This window comes from Heteronotia binoei, chromosome 14, assembly GCF_032191835.1.
Source record: "Heteronotia binoei isolate CCM8104 ecotype False Entrance Well chromosome 14, APGP_CSIRO_Hbin_v1, whole genome shotgun sequence".
NCBI classification, from domain to species: domain Eukaryota; kingdom Metazoa; phylum Chordata; class Lepidosauria; order Squamata; family Gekkonidae; genus Heteronotia; species Heteronotia binoei.
In genome coordinates this window covers 69417952-69433087 of record NC_083236.1, presented here as the reverse complement: position 1 = coordinate 69433087, position 15136 = coordinate 69417952, and the positions used below count along the sequence as shown (strand labels likewise).

The window sequence follows — 15136 nt, the reverse complement described above, 5'->3', positions numbered from 1 at the left end:
ATTTTTTTTAAGCAAGCATTTTTCTGTATCTGTGACTCAGTGTTTCTGCGCTTCTCTTGTTCTTAGAAGGTACCAGGTTCAATCTCTGGTATCACCAACGAAAGGTAACAGATGCGACTTTCGTTTCTTTGTCGGAGAACTCTCTGGGTTCATACCTGAAGGTTGTGTGCAGTGTTCCCTCTAAGCTGAGCTAGTGTGAACTAGCTCACATATTTTTAGCCTCCAGCTCACACATTTCTGTCTTAGCTCAGGAAGGATGACCCCAGAGCACACTGATTCATGCAGGAGCTTGTAACTTTAATGCCAGTAACTCATAAAGTAGAATTTTGGCTCAGGCAGCTTAGAGGGAACACTGGTTGTGTGTTGCATGTGTTTTGGGGAGAGAGATAGCTGGCTCTTGACCTACTCAACAATTTGAGCCAGAAACAGAGCCGGGCTCCACCTGGGGGCCCTCAAAAGCAGGTGGAAACCCTGCGGTGACCCTAAGACTGAAAAATGTGTCACCACCACTGAGAAGGCTGTGCTGCACTAGGTGGAAAGGCAGTCTGACTCGGCAAAAAGACGATTTCAGATGTTCACGGACATTCCAAGCAGCCAGAGCCCAGGGAGCAGGGGGGGCAAAAGAGGAGCCTTTCAGCCTCTGCAAATGTTTTGTCTCTCGCTGCTTATTTATACAAAAGGCACACAAAAATATCCAGGGACAGTTGAAACCAGAAGCTGCAGGTCTCGAATGTGTTAGCAAAGGTGACGCCAGCGCTGTGTTTCGGAGGAGCTTTAGGGGGGCTGTCTTTGCCAAGAGCTTTAGGGGGGCTGTCTTTGCCAAGAGCATTTTGCCTCCCCCCCCAAAAATCAGCAATGGCAGATTCTCCGTTGTTCACATCCTCTGTAGGGCAACTGTCTAAATGCATTCCTAGCATAACTGCTATCTGCGTTGTCTCTCCAGAATCCCATGATTCCACTGAAGCGGGTTCAGGGTTGCAAAAACCCCTCTCTCAGTAAACTGGCTGTTCCTTAAAGTGCCGAAAGATTGTCTCGTTCTTTGTCACATCTGTTGTGTGATTCTCTCAACTCCTGTCAGCCAGTCCAGAGAGGGCCTTGACCCGAGATAGCCCTTGTCTGTGCGGACTTGGCTTTTGCTCAGGTTTCATAACCGTCTTTTCCCTCGCTTGGAGCCATCCAGAGGGAAACATCTGTGGTTTCACTGCTCTCTGCCAATCTGCCGGGTGGTTAGCCATGGCTGATCTGTGTGTGACCCGGGAAAATGATAGCTTGTTCAGGCCTCCTGGCAAGCCCGCTGCCTTCACCCCGAGCACTCCCCCCCCCCCCCAGTTCCTGCAGAGAGGAATGGAAATACATAAAAGCAGGGAACCTGGAAAAATCCAGGCAAGAGTTTGTTCCTCTTCAAGAATCTCTTTTCCCCTTGCTCTTTGGGGCTGAATCCCTGGGCCTGACCTGCACCAGAGCAGACTGTGCCTCAGCTCAGGAACATTTTTGTAGCTGCCAGGGAAGTGAAGTAGCAAAAAACGTACAGACCAGGGATCATTTTGTAGAAAAATAGGTGGTGGAGCTCATCCAGGGATTGTTATGCAGCTCCACCTACTATTCAGTGGACAAGGTGGGAAGGAGAAGGTGGGACTGTCAGAAAGGTTCAGGAGCTGTGCTCCTGTGAGCTCCCACTGAATCCGAGGCCTGGTACAGACTGTTCTAGAGACTGTGCAGAGTGCCTTCACCAGCCCCATACTCTGAGCTCCATATCCATGTGTGAAAGTCTCAGATTGACACTGGTGAGACCCGAGTTCAAATCCCCCCTGTGCAGTGAAGCTCCACCAGCTAGTTGCTCTCTTTCAGACGGATTCCCCACTAGCCTTATGCCGCTTTCACTCTCCTCTTCTCCGTGGGGCTTCCATCGGATTTCACACTATTTGCCCCGGGGCTGCAACTTGCTCCGCCTCTTTCACGCAGCAAACAAGAGCCTCTAAAAACTAGTTTGCTACACGAAAAAGGCGAAGATAGTGTGAAATCCGGCAGAAGCCCCGCGGAGAAGAGGAGTGGGAGAGCGGCAGAAGGCGAGTGGGGAATCAGTTTCCGTACCACCCACCTCACCGGATTGTTGCAAGGTTAAAAGGTGACAAGAGAGAGCCAAGGAAGAGACCCTGCGCCCTTTGAAGGACAGGAGGGATTAAAATGTAATCCTTTCTCAGATTGGCTAGAGCGGGGGTGTCAAACTCATTTGTTATGAGGGCCAGATCTGACTAACTAATCTTAAATTAGAGCCAGTTTGGTGTAGTGGTTAAGTGTATGGACTCTTATCTGGGAGATCCGGGTTTGATTCCCCACTCCTCCACTTGCACCTGCTGGAATGGCCTTGAGTCAGCCATAGCTCTCATAGGAGTTATCCTTGAAAGGGCAGCTGCTATGAGAGCCCTCTCCAGCCCCACCCACCTCACAGGGTGTCTGTTGTGAGGGAGGAAGGTAAAGGAGATTGTGAGCCGCTCTGAGACTCTTCGGAGTGGAGGGTGGGATATAAATCCAATATCTTCGTCTACCTCACAGGGTGTCTGTTGTGGGGGAGGAAGGTAAAGGAGATTGTGAGCTGCTCTGAGACTCTTTGGAGTGGAGGGCAGGATATAAATCCAATATCTTCATCTACCTCACAGTGTGCTGTTGTGGGGGAGGAAGGGAAAGGAGATTGTGAGCTGCTCTGAGACTCTTCGGAGTGAAGGGCGGGATATAAATCCAATATCATCATCATCTTCTTAAATGAGAGGCTGGACAGCATTAGGCCATGTCAGGCCAGGCCGTGTGGGTTCCTATTTAAGATTAGGTAGAGATATAAACTTTACAAAGGACACAGTCAAACATAAAGATTTTTTTAAAAACTTAAACATGCTTAAAACATTAGCACTTGTTGGTCTTAAAGGTGCTTTCTTTGTATTTCTCCCATGGATCCAGGGAACTGGGCAAAGGAAGCTCTGGCTCTTTCCTTCCTTCCCCAGGGGACCAGGAGGGGGAGGAGCCTCAGCCAAAAGAAGGAAGAGAGACTTGGCTCAGTAGCTTTGCTGTGTGATTGAGAGAACCTGGCAAAGCAAGCTCTGGCTCCCTCCCTTCCTCCCCAAGGGAAGAGCCTCAGCCAATGGAGAAAATAGAGGTTTTGCTCTGTAGCTCCTGTACAGTTACGCAAGCCTGGCAAAGCAAGGTGTGATGCAGAAGGGAGCAAGAGAGAGGGAGAAGGAAGAAGATGACAGCCAGTTGCTCGGGGGCCTGATAGGAGCCCTCTGGGGGCCTGATTCAGCCCCCAGGCTGCGTGTTTGACACCCCTGGGGTAGAGCATCAGGGTTTAGGTGCTTTGGAAGTTCAAAGCATATTTGGACACCCGGTGGCAGAGAGTTACGAAGGCAGCCCAGAGTCCTTTGAGCCACATGTCTGGCTGTTCGTTTGATGCTTGGGCAGGAGCTTAGGCACGTGCTTAAGAGAAGAGCCAGCCTCCCACCTCAGAACCGCTGTGCAGGGGAGGCCGCACCAACAGCTGGGATTTCGTAGCAGTCTCCCTGCTAAGTCTTGTTTTAAGCTGGGATCTGAGCCTTTCTCTCTGTCCTCCTGAGTCGTCTTCCTTTTGACACTGTGTAGAGCAGGGGTGGCCAAACTTGCTTAATGTAAGAGTCACAGAGAATAAACATCAGATGTTTGAGAGTCGTAAGACCAGAATGTCAGATGCTAGGGGAAGGAAGGAGGGAGGGAGGGAGAGGTGGAAAGAAAGCGACTTTAACTTTAAATGCCTTTTCCAAGCCATCAGCCTGCTTGGCTTGGAGAAGTGATTTAAAGAGACAAATGCCTTTCCTGAGCCAGCTGATGGGGACTTCAAGAGCCACACAATATGTGTGGAAGGGCCACATATGGCTCCCAAGCCACAGTTTGGCCACCCCTGGTGTAGAGTCTTTCTGGGCAGCTGCAGCCTCTCGGGACCAGCCGGTGTTGACCTGCTCTTTCTTTGTTCCTTCCCCCAGCATGCCTCTTCCGGTTCAATGGCCTCTCCTTAGTGTATCTTCTCTACCTCCTGCTCCTGCCGTGGTTCCTGGGTCCTACTGAAGACACCATTAAAGGTAAGAGCCCTTCACGGGTCCAGCTTTATCCTTCTGGGCAGGAGCGAGGGGTCTGGCACTCCCAACGTCAGGCAATCCAAGATTTCATTCTGCAAATCATCATAGAGTTGGAACAGGCTTCCTCCTCAGGAGGTGGTGGGCTCTCCTTCCTTGGAGGTTTTCAAACAGAGGCTAGACGGCCATCTGACAGCAATGTGGATCCTATGAATTTAGGGGGAGGTACTTGTGAGTTTCCTGCATTGTGCAGGGGGTTGGACTAGATGACCCTGGAGGTCCCTTCCAACTCTATGATTCTATGAACTTCTTGACCGTTAGAGCGGTTCCTCAGTGGAACAGGCTTCCTCCTTGGGAGGTGGTGGGTTCTCCTTCCTTGGAGGTTTTGAAACAGAGGCTAGATGGCCATCTGACAGCAATGAGGATCCTGTGAATTTAGGGAGAGGTGTTTGTGAGTTTCCTGCATTGTTCAGGAGGTTGGACTAGATGACTCTAGAGGGTCCTTCCAGCTCTATGATTTTATGAGGCCTTAGAGCAGGGGTGTCGAACTCATTTGTTATGAGGGCCGGATCTGACATAAATGAGACCTTGTCGGGCTGAGCCATGTGTGAACCTATTTAAGATTACGTAGCACTTCCGGTAAACGGCGGAGCAAGGCGGCGGTGTCTTTCAGCTGCAGCTGAAGTCCGCTGAATTTCTGCCTCATAGGGGGGCTGTTCCAGTCCATACTATCTTCGTGGTGGAGAAATAGTATTTAGAAGGGGCGAGGGGCGAGGGAAAGGGGTGAGTGTGCCCAGCTCCCCCAAGCAGCCGCCCCCAGTCCTTATTTCCCGGAGGCAGTCGGCGTCTCAGACGCATTAGCTCCAGCCATCGGACCACAGGGGGTGGTGAGTCGAAGAGGACGACGCAAGTTCTCTGTTTTTTTTTTTTTTTTCAATCCAGTTTCTGGGCACTTGGGACGGAGACGCGGCAAGCCTGGCAAGTTTTTTTTTTTTTTTTTATTCTGTTTTGTTTTGGGGACGTTTGTATCATCCCCGTTTGTATCGAAGCTAGTTTATAAAGAGGAAGGCTTCCCCCTCCTAATTGAGGGTGGGGACGGAAGCGAGAACATTTGAATATTCGAACGGCATTTGTGGCGGAGCTGAGTATGGTAATTTGATCAATCTCTGCTACGTTTGTTATTCATGAGCCGCCGTCGGAGAACTGAGAAGCTGACGGGGGACGGTGGCCGGGAAGCCTAAAATCAGGTCGACAGAAGTGGAGCGGCAGGGCAAGCGGAGGTGAGAGAGCTGGAAAGACAGAGAGCGTTTGAGTGACGGCTTTTCAGTGCTGAGAGACTGAGAGACTGTTGCTGTTGCTGCTGCTGTTGCTGTTGCTACTGGTGGTATAACTGAAAGGAGCTGAAAGGAGCGGAAAGACGCTGCAGTGAAAACATGGATGGTTAACAAACTGTGAAGAGGACAAAGAAACTCTGGAAGTTAATATATTGGTGGAAATTTAAGGTCATAAGCCTGACCTGTGAAGGTTTAATGGCTTTAATGGTTGTATAGTTGTATGGTCTCAGAGCTGTATGAGAAGGTGTATTTTCCTTTTGGATGGGAAGATCTGTTTAGATCTGTTGAGATCTGTTGTCAGTCTCCTGGAGAAATCCCGTTAGGGATAGAGTTGAGTTTTTACTTGGTAGGATTACTAACCCATTATAATTTAATTTTTGATTGTTGATCATGTCTCAACAAGCGAAATTCAGGGCATCTCCTGGACAACCTAAAACTGTGGCGGCTGCCATCTCTCAAGAGAGTATGAAAGAAATGCAATTGAGTTTTATGGAGCTATTAAATGAAATGAAGGATTCGTTATCTAAGCAGATGGAAGGTCTGGCTGATAAATTAGAAGGTTTAGATAGTAAATTTAAAGACACTAAAAAAGATTTATCTGAAGTTGTTAAAATTACTAAGTCTATAGAGAGCAAACTGAAATTAACTGAAGGTAAGGTGGAAGAGATAGAACAAAAACAGGCTCAACAAAATGATAAAATAATACAAATGGAAATGGACCAGGCAGAATATATACTTAGATTTCTCAATATTCCTGAGCAAAAAAATGAGTTTTTAATAAAAATAATGGCGGAGGCTTTGAGGGATATATTGGGATTGGAGGTTGAGGAAACAGAAAAAGAAATTGATGCTATCTATAGAGTTAATACGTTATACGCAAAAAAGAATGAACTCCCTCGGGAGGTACATGTAAAATTTGCACGTAAAATAGTTAGACAAAGGGTGTGGACCGAATCTAGAGAGAAACAAATAATGATTGGAGGCAATAGAGTTAAGATTCTAAAAGAGATCCCTTGGTCAATAAGAAACAGAAGAAGAGAATATTTTAAACTAGCAGAGAAATTACAGGAGAAAGGTATAAGGTATAAATGGGTAATTCCAGAAGGATTGCTATTTACATATAGGGACAACAGATATAGGATTGATTCAGTTTTTAAGCTGAATGATTTTATGAGGACTCATATGAACAGTTGGCAAAGAAAAGAGAAACTAAAGAAGACAGATCAGATGGGAGATAGTCCCCCACAGGGGTTAAGTGAACAAGAGGAGGGGGAGACCTCGCAAGGTGAAGAAAATTTATATAGAGAAACTAGACTACAGAAAAAAAAGAAAGCACAGCTGACAGAGCGATAGATAGACGAATAATTCAGGATGGTTAATAATTGGAAGATAGTTTCGGTTAATATCAACGGAATGAATTCACCTCAGAAGAGAAAGCGGGCATTTCTCCAACTGAAAAAGCTAAAGGCAGATGTTATCTGCCTACAGGAAACTCATATAAGAAAAAAGGATGAACACTTTTTAGTTAATAATAGGTTAGGATCGGCGATAATAACTTCTGAAAAAAGAAAAAAGAAAAGAGGATTAGTAACATACACGAGAACTGATATCCAAGCCAAGTTAATTTTTGAAGCAAATGATGCTCGATTCCAAGGGATAGAAATTCAGAAGGACCAACAGAAAATTCTCTTAGTTAATGTTTACGCCCCTAATGTTAATCAGCGAGCCTTCTACCAGGATTTATACTCAAAGGTCACAAGTTATCAATATGAAAATTTTTGTATTATGGGGGATTTTAATGCTGTAAGTGTCACTGATATTGATAGAACGGTAGGAACTGGGAATAAAAAGAAGAGTAAGAAGGTCACAGGAAGCAATGTTTTACCGAAGATTTTTGTTGAGATGGTAGAAGAATTGGCTTTGGTGGATATATGGCGTACATTAAACCCAAATTGCAAAGATTATACTTTTTTTTCTAATCGGCATCAATCTTGGTCTAGGATTGATATGATGTGGGTATCGAATACTTTATTGAAATCAGTGCAAGTGGCTGAGATTTTGCCATCCACTATAGCGGATCACGCACCTATTTCTTTAGTTTTGAAGCATAATAAGAGGAAATTAAGTTGGAGAATGTACCCTGGGTTAACAAAAAATAAGAAGTTTGTAGAATATATAAATAAAGAGATGGTTTTTTTCTTCCAGTCTAATTTGCAAAAGGATATCTCGATTGCTACAGTATGGGATACAAGTAAGGCCTTTTTTAGAGGTTTAGTTATTAATTTTTTAGCAAATAAAAGACGAGAGGATTCCAAAAAGATGATGGAATTAACGGACCTAATAAAACAAAAGGAAGATCAACTAAAAAGCAACCCTCATCAAAAAGGAATTAAGGAAGAGATTAGGAATGCACAACATAAGTTACATCTGCTTGCATTAGAGGAGATGGATAAGAAAATAGCTTATTCCAAGCAATATTATTTTGAGCACGCAAATAAATCAGGGAAATGGCTAGCGTACAAAATAAGGAAAGAAAAAGAAAAAAAAATTATTAAAACATTGAAAGATAAAGATGGAAATTATAAGTCAAGAACGGAAGACTTAAAAATTATAATTAAAGATTTTTATTTAAATCTGTATAAGAAGGGGCAGATATCAAAAGAGGTACAAGAGGGATACCTAGCCGACAAAGTGTGGACAAAATTAACAGAAGATAGGAAAAAGATATTAAATGACCCAATTTCAATGTATGAGATTGAAGAAGCTTGGGTAAAACTAAAGAAAAATAAAGCGGCGGGCCCTGATGGTATTCCGGCAGAATACTATATTACTTTTAAGGATAATCTGATTAACCACTTTAAAAGTTTAGTTGAAGAAGTCTGGCAATCTGCTACCTTACCAGACTCCTGGAGATATAGTAATATTAGCCTTATCCCGAAAGCTGGTGCAGATCCGGATGATATTAGATCTTACCGCCCAATATCTTTGCTAAACGTAGACTATAAAATATACTCGCTTATTCTTTCTAATAGGTTAAAAAGAATTTTAACTACGTTAATATATACTGACCAAACGGGGTTTCTACCCAAAAGATTTATGCGGACAAATATTCGGATACTTACTAACGCTATGGAATATTATGAAAATAACCGGGATAAGTCAGTAGCCTTTTTATTTATAGATGCAGAAAAGGCATTTGACAACTTAGATTGGGATTTTATGTTTGGGGTTCTTGAAAAAATGGATTTTGGAAGGGAATTTGTCGCAAATATTCGAGCAATTTATGATAAGCAAATCGCTAAAATAATTGTCAATGGAGAACAAACTGAAGATATAATTTTGGCAAAAGGTACCAGACAGGGCTGCCCACTCTCACCCTTATTATTTATCCTATCGCTAGAACTCCTGAATAACGCAATACGCAAAAATAAAAAAATAACTGGTTTGAGGACAAAAGGAGAAGATTATAAAATTCTATCCTATGCGGACGATATGGTATTAATACTACAGGAGCCGTTGGAAGCAATAGAAATGGTATTAAAGGAGTTAAAGGATTATGGTGAATCAGCAGGCCTAAGGGTGAATAGACAGAAGACAAAAATCTTGACAAAAAATATGACCCAACAAGAAATTCAGAATCTAGAAAGTAAATCAGGTTTTAGAGTTGAGAAAAAAGTAAAATACCTAGGTATAATAATGACTAACAGATGTAGTACCATTTATAAAAATAATTATATACCATTACTTAAGGAGACGGAGCAGATGATAAAAAAATGGAATAACTTAGGTTTGTCTTTTATGGGGAGAGCAGCACTAATTAAAATGGGTTTACTGCCGAAAGTTTTATTTTTGTTGCAAATGATTACTTTTGCGGTAACAAAACCTTTTTTTGTTAAACTTAATCAACAATATAGAAGGTTTATTTGGCAGGGGAAAAAACCCAGAATTAAATGGAGACTGTTAACTGATTCAAAGCAAAATGGTGGTCTAGCCTTACCTGATTTAGAAATTTACCATTTAGCGTGTCAAACTTTATGGTTGAAGGATTGGGTGGCTTTAGAAGATAAGAGGATATTAGCATTAGAGGGATATGATTTGCAAACAGGATGGCACTCTAATCTTTGGTATACAAAAAAACCACAGATTTATTTTAAAAATCATCTGATTAGGAAATCTCTATACGAAGCCTGGATTAAGATTAAGATTAAGATATATGGAGACAAAACCCCAAGATGGATCTCACCTCATGAAGCGGCGGTTTTACCACAACTCTGGGAAGCACCAATAGTGATTAGGTACAATGACCTACTGGACGAAAAAGATAATTTGAGGAAAAAAGAGTATTTAGAATCTCAGGGAGTCAAGATAGATTGGTGGAGTATGTCGCAGATTATATCAAAGTACAATAAGGATAAACTTATGGGTTTCACGAAACAAAATTTTGACTTTGATAAAATATTACTGGTGGAAAAACAAAAGATAATTAAGAAGGTTTATAATTATTTTTTGCAAATTAATTTGGAGGATGAAGTAATTAAAGAAACAATGTTGAAATGGGCAAATAATTTGAAAAAATCTATTACGTTAGACCAATGGGCTCAATTTTGGAAAAATAATTATAAGGTGATTAAACCGATTAATTTTAGAGAGAATGCTTTTAAACTTTTCCACAGGTGGTATGTTACCCCTGTGCAACTGAATAAAATAAATTCAAAGTTCTCCCCCAACTGTTGGAAGTGTAAGACTCGGATAGGATCGTTTTTTCATTTATGGTGGAGTTGTGAGCAGGCCAGAAGGTATTGGATAATGGTACATAAACTAATAACTGAGGTACTAAGAGTTAATTTTATTTTGAAACCAGAAGTAATGTTACTCTCGATGGTTCGAGATGAGCTCCCACGGGAAGATGAGTATATAACGATATATATTGTGACGGCGGCTAGAATCCTTTATGCCTCGGTCTGGAGACAGGACAATGTGCCACAAAGGGAAGATTTAATCCAAAAAATAAGGAGCGTAGCAGAAATGGACATTCTTTCAAATATGGTGAAAGGCTTATCGAAATGTGATGCTGCAAAAAAAGGGGAGAAATTTTATTTTTGGGTTGAAAATAATTGTTTATCTAAGTGAGGTGTGATAATTATTGGTTTTGTATAAATAAAATATATTGATAGATTAATATAAGTTAATATTCAATTTATTATTTGAATGTAACTTTAATGTGCTCAATCACTCTCTATTGGATATGTTTTTCTATTTTATGTCTCTTGTAGTGGTGGTGGTTTGTTGATGTTCTTATTTTGTTTGTTAAAAGAGATTTTTTTTTTCTATGTGCTGAAATAATAAAAACAATTAAAATGTAAAAAAAAAAAAAAAAACAAAAAAAAAGATTACGTAGCAGAGATATAAACTTTTAAAAGGATAGAGATGAACACAACAAAAGATTTTTCAAAAATTGAAATAAAACATGCTTAAAACATTAGCACTTGTTGGTCTTAAAGGTGCTTTCTTTGTATTTCTCCCATGGGATCCAGGGAACTGGGCAAAGGAAGCTCTTTCCCTCCCACTCCAGAATACCAGGAGGGCGAGGAGCCTCAACCAATGGAGAAAATAGAGGCTTTGCTCTGTAGCTCCTGTGCGATTGAGCAAGCCTTGCAAAGCAAGCTGAGATGCAGAAGGAAGCAAGAGAGAAGGAGAAGGAAGCAGACAAGAACCAGTTGCTTGGGGGCCTCCAAGGACCTGTTTCGGCCCCCGGGCCACATGTTTGCCATCCCTGGACTAGACAAGGAATCTCTGGAGCCGACAATCAGGAGAGACGAAGTCTAGAAGGCTCCAATTTTGGCCTGGAAGCCCTAACATGCAGTTGCAAGCATTAGAAGATCCACCACAAGCTTCCCCTCACCTCCCCACCACAAGCTTCCCCTCACCTCGCACAGCAAAGCTACTGAGCCAAGTCTCTCTTCCTTCTTTTGGCTGAGGCTCCTCCTCCTCCTGGTCCCCTGGGGAAGGAAGGAAAGAGCTGAGTGAGTGTGAGCTAGCTCACAGGTTTTTTTAGCTTCCAGCTTACACATTTTTTTGCCTTCGCTCAGGAAAAATGGCCCCAGAGCAAGTTCATTTATACGGTAGCACACAATTTTAGTGCCAGTAGCTCACGAACTAGACTTTTCTGCTCACAAGACTCCGCAGCTTAGAGGGAATATTGCTCCCTGCCCCCGCCTTCTCAGATTGCTTGCACGTTAGGCCTAGAAACTTCGCCTCTAGCTGCTGTTGTTGTTTAAACTTATTGTATTCTGTGGGAGTTTCCAGGTTGTACGGTGGGAACACTGTACTGTGCAGAGAGGAGTGCACACCGATGGATCACTGCAGATTCAGGAAGAGCTGGCTGTGGGTGGGTAGCCAAAGGGCCAGTGGCTCATTCCTGCCGGGGAGAGGAGTTGGGTGCCTTGCCCTCTCGGACACTGTGCTGGCACACCACACCACACAGTAGCCCCTGAATTTGGGAAGAGTGAGACTCCTGCAGCTTCAGAAGCCTCGGCCGGGAGTTCAAGGTCTGCCACAGTCTGCGTTGTTCCATCTCCTTGGCCTCCAGGGCCGGGCAGAGGAAAGTGTGGGAGAAGCCAGGGGACGACTGGACTGGGGGGGAGGGCAGAGCTACAAAATGCCCTTCGCCTCCCTCCAGCGTCCTCCTGTGCGCCCCCCCCTACAGAGCTTCATTTTATGTCCTTCCTTTCTGTTGCCCCCTCCCCCCTTGCATGGGTTGGCGCGAGTTTCCTTCCTGAAACAATTACCCCAAAGGCTTCTATGCAGCATGCCCTGCTCAGTGTGGCATGCCAGACCCCCTCCAGCACGGTCCTGGCTGCAGGCCATGGTCATCTCCTGTGTCTGATAGGAGACACAATGAGCCTTTCCTGTTTTGAACGGCAGGAGTGTTTTGTCCTGCCTTTCCCCAGCAGCCGGGAGCCAGAGGAATTTGACCTCCTGGTCTGAGGAGGCCTGGAAGGACCCTGCCTTGACTCAGAAGACCCCAGCAGGCCCCCCTAGATAAGCTTTTCCTGCTTTCCCCAGCACCTCTTTCCACCTGGTTTGAATCCCAAATAACCTTTTCTCTTTAAAAACAGTGCAAAGCATGAAAACGTAAGAACATAAGAGAAGCCATGTTGGATCAGGCCAATGGCCCCTCCAGTCCAACACTCTGTGTCACATAAGAACATAAGAGAAGCCATGTTGGGTCAGGCCAGTGGCCCATCCAGTCCAACACTTTGTGTCACAGAAGAACATTAGAGAAGCCATGTTGGATCAGGCCAATGGCCCCTCCAGTCCAACACTCTGTGTCACAGAACATTAGAGAAGCCATCTTGGATCAGGCCAATGGCCCCTCCAGTCCAACACTCTGTGTCACAGAAGAACATTAGAGAAGCCATGTTGGATCAGGCCAATGGCCCCTCCAGTCCAACACTCTGTGTCACATAAGAACATAAGAGAAGCCATGTTGGATCAGGCCAATGGCCCCTCCAGTCCAACACTCTGTGTCACAGAAGTGCATTAGAGAAGCCATGTTGGATCAGGCCAATGGCCCCTCCAGTCCAACACTCTGTGTCACAGAAGAACATTAGAGAAGCCATGTTGGATCAGGCCAATGGCCCCTCCAGTCCAACACTCTGTGTCACAGAAGAACATTAGAGAAGCCATGTTGGATCAGGCCAGAGGCCTATCCAGTCCAACACTTTGTGTCACATAAGAACATAAGAGCAGCCCTGTTTGATCAGGCCAATGGCCCATCCAGTCCAACACTCTGTGTCACAGAAGAACATTAGAGAAGCCATGTTGGATCAGGCCAATGGCCCATCCAGTCCAACACTCTGTGTCACAGAAGAACATTAGAGAAGCCATGTTGGATCAGGCCAATGGCCCCTCCAGTCCAACACTCTGTGTCACATAAGAACATAAGAGAAGCCATGTTAGGTCAGGCCAATGGCCCCTCCAGTCCAACACTCTGTGTCACATAAGAACATAAGAGAAGCCATGTTGGGTCAGGCCAATGGCCCCTCCAGTCCAACACTCTGTGTCACATAAGAACATAAGAGAAGCCATGTTGGGTCAGGCCAATGGCCCCTCCAGTCCAACACTCTGTGTCACATAAGAACATAAGAGAAGCCATGTTGGATCAGGCCAATGGCCCCTCCAGTCCAACACTCTGTGTCACAGAAGAACATTAGAGAAGCCATGTTGGATCAGGCCAGTGGCCCATCCAGTCCAACACTTTGTGTCACAGAAGAACATTAGAGAAGCCATGTTGGATCAGGCCAATGGCCCCTCCAGTCCAACACTCTGTGTCACAGAAGAACATTAGAGAAGCCATGTTGGATCAGGCCAGAGGCCCATCCAGTCCAACACTCTGTGTCACACAGGGGCAAAAAAACCAACAACAACCCCGTGCCATCAGAAGGTTCACAAGTGGGTCTAGAAGCCCTTCCACTTTGCCCCCCCCTTCCAATACGGAGCATCACTGCCTCAGACAGTTCCAATAATATACTGTGGCTAATAGCCACTGATAGACCTCTGCTCCATATTTTTATCTAATCTTCTCTTGAAGCTGTCTTCAAGAGACAGCTTCAAGAGACAGCTTCAAGAGACAGCTTCAAGAGACAGCTTCAAGAGACAGGTTGTAGTCGCCACCACCTCCTGTGGCAGTGAATTCCACATGTTGATCACCCTTTGGGTGAAGAAGGACTTCCTTCTATCCATTTTAACCTGACTGCTCAGCAATTTCATTGAATGCCCACGAGTTCTTGTATTGTGAGAAAGGGAGAAAAGTACTTCTTTCTCTACTTTCTCCATCCCATGCATAATCTTGTAAACTTCTATCATGTCACCCTGCAGATGAAAAACAGGCTTGCTGTTTCCCGGTGAAATGTGGCAAGGGCAGGAGAAGAGAACTTTGCCAACACGGCGTTTGTTGTTGTTGTTCAGTTGCACAGTCGAGTCAGACTCTTTGCGACCCCATGGACCAAGGCACGCCAGGCCCTCCTGTCTTCCACCATCCTCCGAAGTCTGCTCAAATTCATGTTTGTTACATCAGTAACGCTGTCCCGCCTCTCATCTTTTGCCGTCCCCTTCTTCTTTTGCCTTCTGTCTTTCCCAGCATCAGAGTCTTCTCCAGGGAGTTCTCCCTTCTCATTGGGTGGCCAAAGTATTTGAGCTTCAGCTTCAGCATCTGACCTTCCAGGGAACAGTCAGGGTTGGTTTCCCTTAGGACTGACTGATTGGATCTTCTTGCAGTCCAAGGGACTCTCAAGAGTCTTCTCCAGCACCACAGCTCAAAAGCATCTTTTCTTCTGCGCTCGACCTTCCTTATGGTCCAGCTCTCACGCCGTAGTGGAGGTCAAATTGGGCATAAATTTGGATACTAGACTCTGATGCACTTTTATTGGTATTAATTATTCAATTTGCATCCTGCTCTCCCCCACTATCGTGGTGCTTGGAGTGAGTCACAGCCCATCCTCCCTCTAAGCTGTGGAGTCTTGTGAGCAAAAATTCCACTTTGTGAGCTGCTGGCGTTAAAACTGTGAGGGAGTGATTTGGCTGCCGCATCGATGAGTGTGCTCTGGGGTCATCCTTCCGGAGCGAAGACAAAACTGTGTGAGCCGGAGGCTAAAAAACTGTGAGCTAGCTCACACGAACGCGGGTTAGAGGGAAGACTGGCCACAA

The 15136-nt window shown here is 44.6% G+C and overlaps 1 protein-coding gene across 1 annotated transcript in view; it reads left to right on the top strand.

The window, feature by feature from the left end:
- PIEZO1 (piezo type mechanosensitive ion channel component 1) overlaps positions 1-15136 on the top strand; it is a 234788-nt gene that overhangs the window by 72024 nt on the left and 147628 nt on the right. Inside the window, exon 2 of the mRNA XM_060253863.1 lies at positions 4005-4100. Coding sequence (XP_060109846.1) covers positions 4005-4100 — 96 coding nt within the window. The remainder of the gene's footprint in view (positions 1-4004; positions 4101-15136) is intronic.